The sequence below is a fragment of the Taurulus bubalis genome, assembly GCF_910589615.1.
Source record: "Taurulus bubalis genome assembly, chromosome: 5".
Taxonomy (NCBI): domain Eukaryota; kingdom Metazoa; phylum Chordata; class Actinopteri; order Perciformes; family Cottidae; genus Taurulus; species Taurulus bubalis.
The window spans coordinates 30,084,394-30,098,025 of record NC_136593.1 but is presented as its reverse complement, the minus strand read 5'-3'; the positions used below and the strand labels follow the sequence as shown (position 1 = coordinate 30,098,025).

Genomic DNA, 13,632 nt, shown 5'->3' with positions numbered 1-13,632 from the left:
TGATAAACAGGGGCCTCTATGCACAAGTAGACATGATAAACAGGGGCCTCTATGTACAAGTAGACATGATAAACAGGGGCCTCTATGTACAAGTAGACATGATAAACAGGGGCCTCTATGCACAAGTAGACATGATAAACAGGGGCCTCTATGTACAAGTAGACATGATAAACAGGGGCCTCTATGTACAAGTAGACATGATAAACAGGGGCCTCTATGTACAAGTAGACATGATAAACAGGGGCCTCTATGTACAAGTAGACATGATAAACAGGGGCCTCTATGCACAAGTAGACATGATAAACAGGGGCCTCCATGTACAAGTAGACATGATAAACAGGGGCCTCTATGTACAAGTAGACATGATAAACAGGGGCCTCTATGTACAAGTAGACATGATAAACAGGGGCCTCTATGCACAAGTAGACATGATAAACAGGGGCCTCTATGTACAAGTAGACATGATAAACAGGGGCCTCTATGTACAAGTAGACATGATAAACAGGGGCCTCTATGCATCTATTAAAACATCCCTCATTCAGAAGAAGAAACATCAACACTAAACACACAGGAAGTCATGTCCGCTGGTTTCTCCTGGTCTCAAACAAAACAACGAGGTCATTAAATAGTGTTGGATCGTGTCATTTGTTTTCTTCCTTTTCAACAACCACCATTGCTGATGACAATCTGGCTTCACTCAGGCGTGTCATGTTAATGGACGAGGTCATGTATTAATAATAAAGTAAATAATGATGTGGTGTTGCTGCCTGGTGAACTCCTGTGATCCCTGTTCCCTAATCAGAAACGGTTTGGAGCTTCAAGGTCTGATTGTCAGGTCTGGGACCATAAACGTTCATGATGATATGAGACAGCAAAACTTAGTATATTCATCAAGACATATTGCTAAACATGTCCTCTATTTGAACTACAATCCCACTACTGGATGAGATGATGGCAACAACCGCAAGCTGTCTGAAATGTTTCCTAAAAGTTAACTTTTACCATTAAAAACAATACTTATGAAGATATAAGTAGTAGTATTAGTAACTTTATGTTTCCTGTCATGATATAACAGTTATTCTATACAACCCTGAGCAGGCATTAAGTACATTAACTAGTTTAACAGAATGAAGTAGTGCATGGCTGCTCTTCGGTTTCATTCAACATAGGGGGGTAAGTGTGGGCCACAAACTGAAAGTATAAGGTTAGTTTAATAAGTAACTGGGGAAATGACTCTGTTTATCCAGTGACAATGCTCTGAGATCATCGCAGTAAAAATCCACCCCTCCTTCCTTCTGTTGTATTTCTTCTGGCACGGATCATGAAGTTTCCAGTAAGCTACGTGCTGCACACACATTCTGGCTGCAGGCCAACCCACCTGCCAGACAGGTATGTTGACCAAGTGGGAGGAGAGCAGGGCTATGAGTGTGTGTGTGTGTGTGTGTGCGTGTGTGTGTGTAGGTGTGTGTGTGTGTAGGTGTGTGTGTGTGTGTGTGTGTGCGTGTGTGTGTGTGTGCGTGTGTGTGTAGGTGTGTGTGTGTGTGTAGGTGTGTGTGTGTGTGCGTGTGTGTGTGTGTGTGTGTGTGTGTAGGTGTGTGTGTGTGTGTGTGTGTGTAGGTGTGTGTGCGTGTGTGTGTGTGTGTGTGTGTGTAGGTGTGTGTGTGTGTGTAGGTGTGTGTGTGTGTGCGTGTGTGTGTGTGTGTGTGTGTGTAGGTGTGTGTGTGTGTGTGTGTGTGTAGGTGTGTGTGCGTGTGTGTGTGCGCGTGTGTGTGTGTGTGTGTGCGCGTGCGCGTGTGTGTGCGCGTGTGTGTGTGTGCGCGCGTGTGTAGGTGTGTGTGTGTGCGTGTGTGTGTGTGTGTGCGCGTGTGTGTGTGTGTGTGTGCGTGTGTGTGTGTGTGTGCGCGCGTGTGTAGGTGTGTGTGTGTGTGCGCGTGTGTGTGTGTGCGCGCGTGTGTAGGTGTGTGTGTGTGTGCGTGTGTGTGTGTGTGTGCGCGTGTGTGTGTGTGCGCGCGTGTGTAGGTGTGTGTGTGTGTGCGTGTGTGTGTGTGTGTGCGCGTGTGTGTGTGTGTGTGTGTGTGCGTGTGTGTGTGTGTGTGTGTGTGTGTGTGTGTGTGACCGTGCTTAGTTAATTGATAGACTAAACAATGGCAGTGAGTGATCATCACATCAGGTGTGTTGCTGTTGGGATCGTTCTCAATTTAGTTTGATTATCTCTGAGTGGAAGAGGAACGGTCAACTAAAGGACCGTCGCTCTCAGCTGGGAGACGAACATAGTTTAGACTAAAGTTTAGACTAAAGTTTAGACTCTAAAGTTTAGACTAAAGTTTAGACTAAAGTTTAGACTCTAAAGTTTAGACTAAAGTTTAGACTCTAAAGTTTAGACTAAAGTTTAGACTCTAAAGTTTAGACTCTAAAGTTTAGACTCTAAAGTTTAGACTAAAGTTTAGACTAAAGTTTAGACTCTAAAGTTTAGAACTGTTTGTCTCTGATTCAGTCCCTCAGAGCACGGCTCTAGTTTAGGGTGCCAGTGTCTTTAGCTGTCGGTCCATTGTTATGTTTCATGTGTGCTTCACACTGCGTTATAGAAACAAACAAAGAGGAGGAAACGTGAATCACAAGGACTGACAGCTACAGGCAGACAGCTCTGGCTCTCAGCCGGCAGCATCAGGACCCCAGAGGATCTGGTTCCAGTGACACAACCAGTTTATTTAGTTCCTTCCTCAAATGATACAGCAAGATACATGTCTGAGGTTACTGACTTGAAGCAGCATTGACATGGTAGTCTAGTGTCAGTCATCCAGTCACTTCATAGTTTCTAAAGAATGAAGCAGCATTAGCTTTGTCTGGAGGTTTGGACCAGCACACTGCTTTCTATCTCCAGACATTCAAATGAAGATTTAAGAAGAAAGACCAGATTGAGTCATGTTTCCAGTCCACAGAGGAGAAACGGACCATTCTATTAGAATTAAAATTCTCCTCTGAGGGCTTTACAGTCTGTAGCATAACATCCTGTCCCGGGACCTCACATCGGATCAGGAACACTCCCCAATAAAGAGAGTAAAAACCCTTTCACAGGGAAAACAGGGAGAACCTTCATAGAGCAACAGAGGAGGATCCCTCTCCTGGATGGACAGAAGAATAGATGTCATGTGACCAGAATGAACAACGTGTAAGGACCCTGGAACTAGAGGGGGAGAATATGAGGTTAGGACATTTTTCTGACTTTCAATAGCCTTAGAAATATAATTGCTTTTATGTATAGAAAAACATAACTTTCCCTTTTTTCTGCAAGACACAATAGTTCCTGCATTGCTGCAGAACATCAGATAAAAAGGAAGTTCTCATACAGTAGCCATGGAGATGCTATCATGCCATCTCCAACAGGCCGGACCGGTTCACGCCGAGCTGAAACCAGAAACCAGGCTGCCGGTGTCGGTTGGAAGCAGACGAGTGTGCAAAACACACAAATCAGTGTTTGTGAGGAATGTTGTAAGAATAACATGAGCGTCTTCACACAGCTGTCAGAGAGCATTTTGAATGCTGCTGTCATGGTGTGACACACACACACAATGCACCTGCACGGCGTCTGCTTTCTCCATGCCGGTTGACGTTCACACAGGAGTGAGACGTGTTCATGGTGCATTTGGAAGCGCTGGATTGCGTAACGCTGTCCAATGGTGCCAGTTAAAAGGAGCCATTGTGCAACACTGGCATTGAAACCATTCCAGTAAACTGGTGTTACAGGTTCTTACGGCTCCACAACATGGATGAGAATGAAACCCTGTTTTCATGATGTTATTGTTGCATGGATTCTGTACCCCAGTGCATGCTAGTTACTAGTTTTGAGGAGCTCGCACACACTATTTGCCATGTACGGTCTATACATGAAGAAGTGGTTTTACTACTTAATCTATTCATAATATTGAACGGCTCAGCTTTCATCCGTCTTTTTGATCGCTGGCCAGTCTATAAAAGAGGACGTCAACCTATAAACCAACGGACGCTGCTGCTTATAGTATTGTTCGGTTGGGTGGAATATGTGAGTGCATCTGTAATGACACATTATCGCTCATCTAATCTGTAGTGTTTCACTGACTCACTCTGATGCATCGCGCCCATCATTGTTTTCAAAGCCACGCTCTGTTTATGTTCCTCATGATCATTTTTGAGAAGTTTTAAGGAACTGGATCAACCAGATGTCTGTCAAATGTATACAGTTTAGAGTACAGAACGTTTTTTATTATAATCATTCAATATTATCTGACAAATCAGTCCCACTGCCAGCTGGCCCTGAATGCTGAAACATTATTATTTTGTAATGTTTTCCCCTCCTGTAATCTGACTGATGCCCACCAGAGTTTAGTGTTGAAGGTGTTCGTGGTTTCAATGCGTTCAGTTTATAAAAGATGCTTTAAAGATCAAACCCACAACAGCATGTACGTGTCAAAATGTATTTCTATAAAAACAGTATGCCAATAATCAACAGACATTATCAATGGAGATTTACTCCACACATACATATTATATTTATACTGTATATCATATATCAATCCAAAGTGGAAGACATTAAAGTAGATCAATCATTAATACACAAACAGATCACAAAAACAGTGTGGAACTGACTGAATAATGCAAATTGTGCAATATAGTCTCTCAGAAACTACTTTCTACCCTAAGATAACATGACTAGCATACAGGGCTCAATGCTACTGTATTAATGTGAAGTAGTATCAATTATTTACTTTTTTGTGCTTAACAGTTTATCAGAAAAATACTTTTCCTAATGAGTCTCAACATTCAGTTCCACAACTGATTTTAAATTAGCAATAGATGGTGAACGTGTCACCCTTTATAACAACAGCAATATATGAAAGTAAGAAAACGATAACATTACGTCATCAATGCCCAAACCCACTGAAGAGGAAGTCCTGCATCACTAAAGGAACTCCAGAGTTCATTCTGTACATCGTGAAAAGCTTTTTCAGCCGCAGTGTGCTTACAAGACATTCACAAGCATCCCAAACGACGTCTCTTTCAGCTGCTGCACACAGACCGGCAGTGACACACACAACATTAATATTGGTTCATAAAACCTACTAGAGCCAAAAACAATGGCTTACATTTTCTGCAACACCTTCCTTCTGAGAGGAAGTTAGTGTCTTAAACATCATGGGAAGAATTCTTTCTTTTTCCAGACAAGCCACACAATGGATTCTAGTTCCTGAACTACTGCTCTCGTTGGCTTGTTGGCTTCCACCCATTTGGTGACGGATCACTTATATGCCAATTTCCTCAATCTTCCAGCCGCTTGAGTTCTTTCCAAATTTGTAAACAAGCCTCCGGCCATCGACTCGCTCCAAGATCTCCCTCTTATAGTAATACCTGAGAGAGGAGGAGATGCAGTTAGTCCAGGTGTAAGACAACGTCTGTAGTTCCCTTCCTTCACTCATTCAAAGCACTCGTTAGTCAATTAAAATGTCAAAAGTGGTTTCTGGTAATACTCTTCCATTAGTGGCCAGACAGGATTAAAGGAGTCACTGTCAATGGAAGTATCACTGAGTCATCACAGAAAAAACATCTCGAAACAATTCTAGAAAATACTTTAAATTCTGAAGCACATAAAGTAAAAACCTAATCCTTTCAGATCTACTGAACTCACCTCATGGCGCGGCTGAGCTTCTCGTACGTCATGCTGCTGTTCTTCTTCTTCTGGCCCCACATCTGAGCCACAGCCTCGGACTTGAGGAACTTAAAGACGCCCTCGCGCCGGTCCTCCCACTTCATCAGGCCCTGGTTCCTCTCGGGCTGGATCAGGATGTCCCTGATGAATTCCCATAAGTGAGTTCCTCGGGGCGCTGCAGACAACGGAGGGACAATCAGCTCAATATGTGTGTGTGTGTGTGTGTGTGTGTGTGTGTGTGTGTGTGTGTGTGTGTATATGCATACGCAGGCAAATCTAACAGATATGAATCCGTGAAACAGTTCAGTGTGCAGGCCTTTCTGAACAGTGTTTACATGATGGATGACACGCATGGCTTCTCCACACATGGCCTTACCGTGTTTGTTTTTCTTGGGATGATCGAACACGCTGCTGGCGTGCTCTCTGCTGACCTTGGGAGGTCGCCCTCGTGGTCGCTTTAGTCGGCACTCCCCTTTTTCTGTTTTGATGTGTCCCTCTGTCAGCACAACAGTTCATTAGAGACTGAAACACGGCCGGGACGGGAAACAAGTGTCTGTCTGCTCGGTACTCACTGGAGATCAGAGGGTAGGAGAACTCTGGGTCGGACTCTCCACTGCCGGACTCCTGCGTGTCGAGGCCTGAGGAGTCGAACGTGCCACCTGAGCACGGACACGAGACATGTTTCAGACATACAGTGCTCTTCAGAAAGTGAGAGGCAGAACAGTTGGTGATGAGAATGGAGTACTGACTGTTGGAGGAGGAGCTGTACTCGCTGTCAGACAGGTACTCCGTGTCTCCCACGGGGGTCTTGGGTTCCATGGTCAGACTGGTGAAGTTATACTCATCGCTGTAGTCAAACTCTCTCTCTCTGACCACTCCTTCGGCTGTTGGTAGTGAGTTGCAGCATTAGCCCGATGGTTTCCACACAATATTGATGTCTGCTAGTTTGTAACATATACGATATCTACCTTGGCCAAATCGAATGGTGCTGAGCAAAGGGAAGTTTAAGTTGTCCAGGAAGTTGTCCAGGAGCTGGCAGGTCTCGTTCAGCTCTGGTCCGGACATGAGCTCTGACACGAGAAGATGAAAGGTATTGTTAGCTGTAACGTATGGATGGAACTCCAACACAGGCCAACCCTTGACTGTCTAGCAGTCAAATAACAACTTAAACTATATACACACACACACGTATATATTTTACAATTCTACAAATCATACCGAATTTGGTCCTGTGTTCTTCCAGACTCTGGTAGAGGTGGAGGCCGAGCTGCGGGCCGAAGGTCTCGATGATCTCTTCCCGGTTCCTCTGGCAGAGCGAGGGCCCGTCCATGGCGCAGTAGGCCAGGCTCAGGGTGCTCGCATCAAACTGTGTGCTCTCCACGTGGTCGCTGATCCACTCCAGAACATGGTCTGCTGTCCAGCAGAGAGGGTTGATATGCCTGTACCACTGGCCTGCAGACACAGGAATTATGAGATGTGTGTTTATGGAAGGATTCCTCTTTACACTGACCAGCATTGAGCATTTCTGGATATATATGGCAGTAAAACAGTATATTTTCATTGAAAATACTGAGTCATACATCGAAGACGGTGCAACACATTGCTTGTTAGATTAACTGCAAGTCTCCCTGCCCAGCTACCAGGGTGTGGACTGATACCAGCCTGCATCATCACCCTGGATGTGTGTCTCTAAGGTCAGACAAACAAAGTTGTCGATGTTCCAACTATGAGGCGGCAGTGTTTTCCTGTTGGACGGTTATGCCGAGTTAAACATTGTCCTGGTAAATGATTGAGCCAACAGCGTCTAAATGTGGTCAAAGCAAAGTTCAGTGAGCTAAAAGTCCCACCGGCTTGAAAATAAAGGACTGTGTTTACGTAGAGATTAGTCTTCAGGTGAAACTGCCCACGAAACCCAGACTGAAGGATAAAGGCTCACAAAGGCTTCCCAGCCAAGACACCAGACACTTGCAAGTCTTTGGTCTCACACAATTGAATCTTCCAGCAGTGAGAAGCAGACCTGAGGGTCCCTCTTACCGCTGCTGTACGCTGCAGGACTGCTCTGCGGCGGCAGGACCTCAGGGGAACCCGTCTGGTACATGGTGATGTTGGCATGGGTCAAGATGCTGCTGAGGCACGGAGACGCCATGGAGACTCTGAGAGACACAAGTTACAGGTTCACACACCAGTTGGAAAGAGACGTCATGGATCATCAACACGTTGTTGGTTAAAAAGATAGACGACAACAATTACCATCTGTTTCATAATGACCTCTCTGACATTTCCACTAAATAGTTAACTAATGTCTTTTACCTGATTACAGCACGAGCCACAATATGATGCAAAGGAATCTGGCTCAAAGACAATCCTCAGTTCCAGCTTGTATTTGATGATCCCCTGCTCTCTTTGTGAGCTGTGTCAGAGGCAGCGATGCACCTGCTGCTGTGTGGAGCTTTATACGCTGCAGCAGTGGGGGATGGACGCAGGTGAGTTCAGGGGAATTCCACCTGCTGCTGGCCACGCCCCCACCTTCCTGAGAACTTGATCAACACAACAAACCGGCTCTGCTATTCTCTTCTCATCAGTCGGGTTTCATGAAATGAAGAGACTGGCTTAACCCGGCCCACCATCCGAACCTGCGTACCCTCACTGTGGTCGCTTGCTTTGTGTCATCACATACGTTAGAAATGCGTTGCATTAAAGTACATAACAGCAGTGGTTATTATCTTCTTCCATAGAGGTTGAAACCACTTATCACATTGCACAATGCACCGGTTATGAAGCGACTCTGTCATGTTTCTATGACACCTTTAATAACTGCAGCGAGGTGAGGGGTGTGGCTTCAGATGGAGCTGCGTCTCTTTCTGACTTACACTCACAGAACAACCAGTCATTTAATGAGCAGCTGGTGAAGAAAAAGAGCAACAATTCATTCAATTAAGTCATTAGCAGAAAACAATGAACCTCTAAATATATACACACACACTCTCATCTTTAGGATTCTGTTGTAGTGTATACACACACACACACACACACACACACACACACATCTTTAGGATTCTGTTGTACTGTATACACACACACACACACTCTGGTTAAGAGGGCTGTTCAGGTATCATGTTGCACAGAGAAGGCTTCGGGTTTCTGTCCTCGTGGCCTCGGCTCACTGCTGGCCCCTAGTGGTTAGTGCCTGACACGGCTAGCTGCATAAATAATGTCCTGATAAAATATGAGAAATCAATCAGCTGGTCCACTTCCTGACCTAAAGCATGATCCATCCTCTGGGAGGCCTCAGGCTTTGGGACGCGGCTGCAGGAGTTTCTTCCATGAAGCTCCAACGGGACGTCCAGCTGCTGTGATGTTGGGCAATGAGGTCGTCTGCATTCTGTCACTACGTTACAATCACACAGACCAGACAATATACTCAACGCTTTAGCTCAATGTTCTGCCTCTTTGGCAGTTGCTGGTTTATTTTACAGTTTTTTTGGATTGCTTACACACTCAAATTAAAAGTACTACACTATTAGCAAAACCTTACACTCAAGAAGCAAAACATCAGCCCATATTTGCACAACTATAAGCACATTGTCAACCTCACACTTGTTGCAAAACTCTACACACAGTGATTTGCAAAACACTAAACACACTTAACATACATTACACACAAAAATCTATCATGAAGTCACGTCCTTGCAATACCAAAGCACTGACTGTCAAATTACCACACCGTCCAACCAATTGGTTCAACACGGTCATCAGGTGTGCAAACACTTGTTTGCTTAATTGTAGACACACCAATCAGGTGTGTAAGCACTATAAAAAGCAGCAGGTGAGTTCATCGGTCTTCAAGCACAATGGAAAGAGTCAGAGAAAGAGTAAGACGAGGAGAACGAGGAGAACGAGGACAAGAAGGTGCTCAAAGGGGACCGAATCTGACAAATGAGATCCGCGCAACACTGGTTGACCACGTAGTCAACCGCGGCCTGACGCTGAGGGAGGCTGGACTGCGAGTACAGCCAAATCTAAGCCGATATACAGTGGCAAGTGTGATGAGAACATTTCAACTAGAAAATGGGTATTGTAAAAATGTCTTCATATCAAAAACATCTGCACAGTTTCAGTAACCGCTTACAGTACTGTATTCTATGCACTATCAGCACTTCTGTTACCTTTTCCTGTGACATTACTGTACTATTGTATACTGTTTTTTTTTCTACATAGGATTGAGGGTCAGGGACGACAGGGGGAAGGCCTCCTATGTTCACAGAACAGCAAGAGAGGGAGATAGTAAACATGGTTTTGGCCAACAATGCTATAACACTCAAGCAGCTCCAAGCTAACATTGTCAATAACCACGCCATTTTCAACGATTTCCATCAGGTCTCAACATCAACACTGGCACGCATCCTAAAAAAATAACATATTCAAATGAAGCAAATATATCGAGTGCCTTTTGAGCGCAATTCCGAAAGGGTGAAACTACTGCGGCATGATTATGCAGAGGTATGTATTCCCTTTAGCAGTGTGATCTTGCATACTGTCTCATAATCGTTTACTGTAATAGGTATACTAGATCTACACTGAACTACCCAATGTTGCCTGACACTGTTTTTCAGAGAGTTTTATGAATGGATGGAGAGGAGATCCAGCATGAGTTCATTTACGTAGAAGAGGCTGGGTTCAACTTGACGAGAACACGGAGGAGGGGAAGAAACATCATTGGCCGCAGGGCTGTAGTCAATGTCCCAGGGCAACGTGGGGGTAACATAACACTCTGTGCAGCCATTACACAGAATGGGTCCTCCACCACCATGCCCATATGGGCCCTTACAACACAATTCAGTTTATTTTATATAGCCCAACATCACAAATACAAGTTTGCCTTGGAGGGCTTTACAATCTGTACACATAACATCCCTGTCCCGGGACCTCACATCGAATCAGGAAAAACTCCCCAATAAAGATAGTAAAAACCTTTTCAAGGGGAAGAAACCTGAGGGAGAGCAACAGAGGAGGATCCCTCTCCCCGGATGGACAGAAGCAATAGATGTCATGTGACCAGAATGAATAACGTAACGGAGTTACAGCACATTACATGAATGTGACAGAAATTATTCATAAACAGCACTCATACTTACATTCTTGGACCAATTGCACAACATAACCGCATCAAATCGATCATATGCAATACATTGTTGTCTGGGACAATGAGTCTTTCCTCTGCTCTGGTTCAGAACTGGTTTCAGCAACATCCACATTTCACTGTTCTATATCTTCCACCATACTCTCCATTCCTCAACCCTATAGAAGAGTTTTCTCGGCATGGCGGTGGAAGGTATATGATCTCCGTCTCAGGCTGAGGTACCCCTCATCCAAGCCATGGAGGAGGTCTGTGACCAGATGGAGGTCGCAGCAATGCAAGGACGGATTCGACGTTTCTTTCCAAGGTGTCTTGCTAATGACAACATTGCCTGCGATGTTGATGAAATTCTCTGGCCAGATCCAACTAGGTGAAGAGTCTAGCCTTTTTTTTAGTTTTTAACTTATAATACGTAAAGTGCATTTGGTTACAGTGTTATGAATCTCCATGTCAACATTTTGGGTGTGTTGAGAAAAAAATGAGTTTCTTCAGTCTGCAACATTGGTCTTGTGTAGTGTTTGGTGAATTTAAATTATATTTGTACTTTGTTGATCGTAGCCTACTCTAATCATGTGCTAAAAGTGTTTTAGGTTTATCACAGCAGAGCGTAACTCGTGCAAACAAAGTATAGTAATGTGAAACCTGTGTGTTTGGTAACAAAGTGTGGTTTTTAAAAAGAAATGTATAGTTCTTACAACAGTGTTTAATTTTGCAAAGGATCTGCAGTGTTTTGCTAATTGGGTGTGTGGTTGTGCTAATTGTGTGTAGTGTTTTGAAAACACGGGCCCTGTTTTGAAAATCGAGCTTAAGCAATCAAAAAAAACTGTAATACAAAATTCCACTTGCAGTATATTGAAAAAATGAATAGAAACTGAGTTAGTGTGGAGAAGAGTAATCCTGCGTGATGAAGTACCGATTCTGATTATTCTGATGTTATGATTCGGCTCGGCTATCCAGAGCAACACATACTGACAATCTCATCATCTCTACAAAGACCGTCACAAAGGCAAGGCAAGTTTATGTAGAGCACATTTCAACAACAAGGAGATTCAAAGTGCTTCACATAAAACCATTAAAAGCATCAATACACAATGCAGAGAAAACAGGATTTAAAACAGTTAAGAAAACATTAAAACATTCAAAAAGATAAATACAAAATAAAAATTGAATAAAAGTTGCAGTGCAGTTTAAGAAATAAAATGCAGAAGAGATGCAGCAATTGAATCAATTAAAGGCAACAAACGTCCAGACATAAAGAGTCACGGAGAACAATGTCTTGTTGAGGTGGGCATTTCCATGAGAAATATGTGTTTGTTAGAGGACTAAAGCATATTTATCTGCATATCCGTCTTGGTTCTGGGTACATTTGATCCGTGCATGTTTCAGCTGTTTGTCACTGCACTAAGTTATGGAGATAATTATAATACTCTCTCTGTCAGACGCTGCTTTATTTATTGTATCATTATTAGTGGAGCAGTGAGCAGCTTTCCTCTACACATCTTTATAAACAGGGCTGTAGATTCTATACGGCTCTCAATTAATGGTCAATGTTGAGCTGAGATCTGTTTTCTGTTTTAAGAAAACAACAGCAGAAAACACTTCAGACCTCACGGAGGCTTTTAGCAAAACGCCAAGAAGCAGTGAGTCGTGCATGAGCAGCAAACCTGTTCACGGCGTCACGTAAACATTTCCATCAAAGTTCAGGCATTTCTCCATTTATTTATTCATGAAAAAAAAAAAAAGCATCTCGCCCCACCTGAAATACCTCCCCACAGGGTGAGAGCACTGGTTTAAACTGATATCCACCTGGATTTGATGTCCCCACCAAAAAACCCCATCGTGTTTTATATACCTCCCAAATGTCATACAGCTGTGAAATGCAACATTAGGGCTATTCTAAATTCTATGGAGGTCATTTGCGATACGGCAGCTCAACACCCCAATCTGATTGCTATTTTCTCCACGACTGCCTTGCATACCCAAATTCAAGAGCTGCCCAGTAGCTCAAGCACCTCGTTTTTGCGATGAATAAAAATAATAATAAAAGATGATCGGGCTCTCACACCTTTGCACGTCGGGCTCAGGCGGCCGAGACGGTCTGCGACGTCGGGCCCCGGGTTAGATGTGGTTTCCCTGCGTGGGCTCTGATATGACGGAGGCTGCAGGGGAACGGGTGCAAGATGGTCGCAGCGGTTCATACAAGAGAGCAGAGGTGTCAAGTAACAAAGTACAAATACTTCGTTACTTACATAAGTAGAAATTTTGGGTATCTATACTTTACTGGAGTATTTATTTTTCAGACGACTTTTTACTTCTACTCCTTACATTTTCACGCAAATATCTGTACTTTCTACTCCCTACATTTTAAAAATAGCCTCGTTACTTTTTCATTTTGGTTTGTTTTCACTCCGGCTCGTCATCGTTCAAAAACAAACACACAAAAAACCTCTCCGCCCCGTTGCCCACAGATACGTGCGCGCACACAGGTGAGCGCTGAGCACACACACACACACAAGTGAGCACTGAGCACACACACACACACACACAAGTGAGCACTGAGCACACACACACACACACACAAGTGAGCACTGAGCACACACACACACACAAGTGAGCACTGAGCACACACACACACACACACACACACACACACAAGTGAGCACTGAGCACACACACACACACACACACACACACACAAGTGAGCACTGAGCACACACACACACACACACAAGTGAGCACTGAGCACACACACACACACACACACACACACAAGTGAGCACTGAGCACACACACACACACAAGTGAGCACTGAGCA

The 13,632-nt window shown here is 44.1% G+C and overlaps 1 protein-coding gene across 1 annotated transcript; it reads right to left on the bottom strand.

Annotated features, from left to right (window-relative positions):
- Window positions 1-4,278: 4,278 nt before the first annotated feature.
- Window positions 4,279-8,095, bottom strand: elf3 (E74-like factor 3 (ets domain transcription factor, epithelial-specific)). The gene is made up of 9 exons (XM_079218491.1): window positions 7,991-8,095; window positions 7,715-7,833; window positions 6,899-7,132; window positions 6,649-6,750; window positions 6,430-6,564; window positions 6,253-6,339; window positions 6,057-6,176; window positions 5,660-5,855; window positions 4,279-5,382 (listed from the first exon to the last, which is right to left on the bottom strand). The coding sequence occupies exons 2-9, from the start codon at window positions 7,824-7,826 to the stop codon at window positions 5,277-5,279; spliced, it is 1,092 nt and encodes a 363-aa protein (XP_079074617.1). The 5' UTR covers window positions 7,827-7,833; window positions 7,991-8,095; the 3' UTR covers window positions 4,279-5,276.
- Window positions 8,096-13,632: the final 5,537 nt, after the last annotated feature.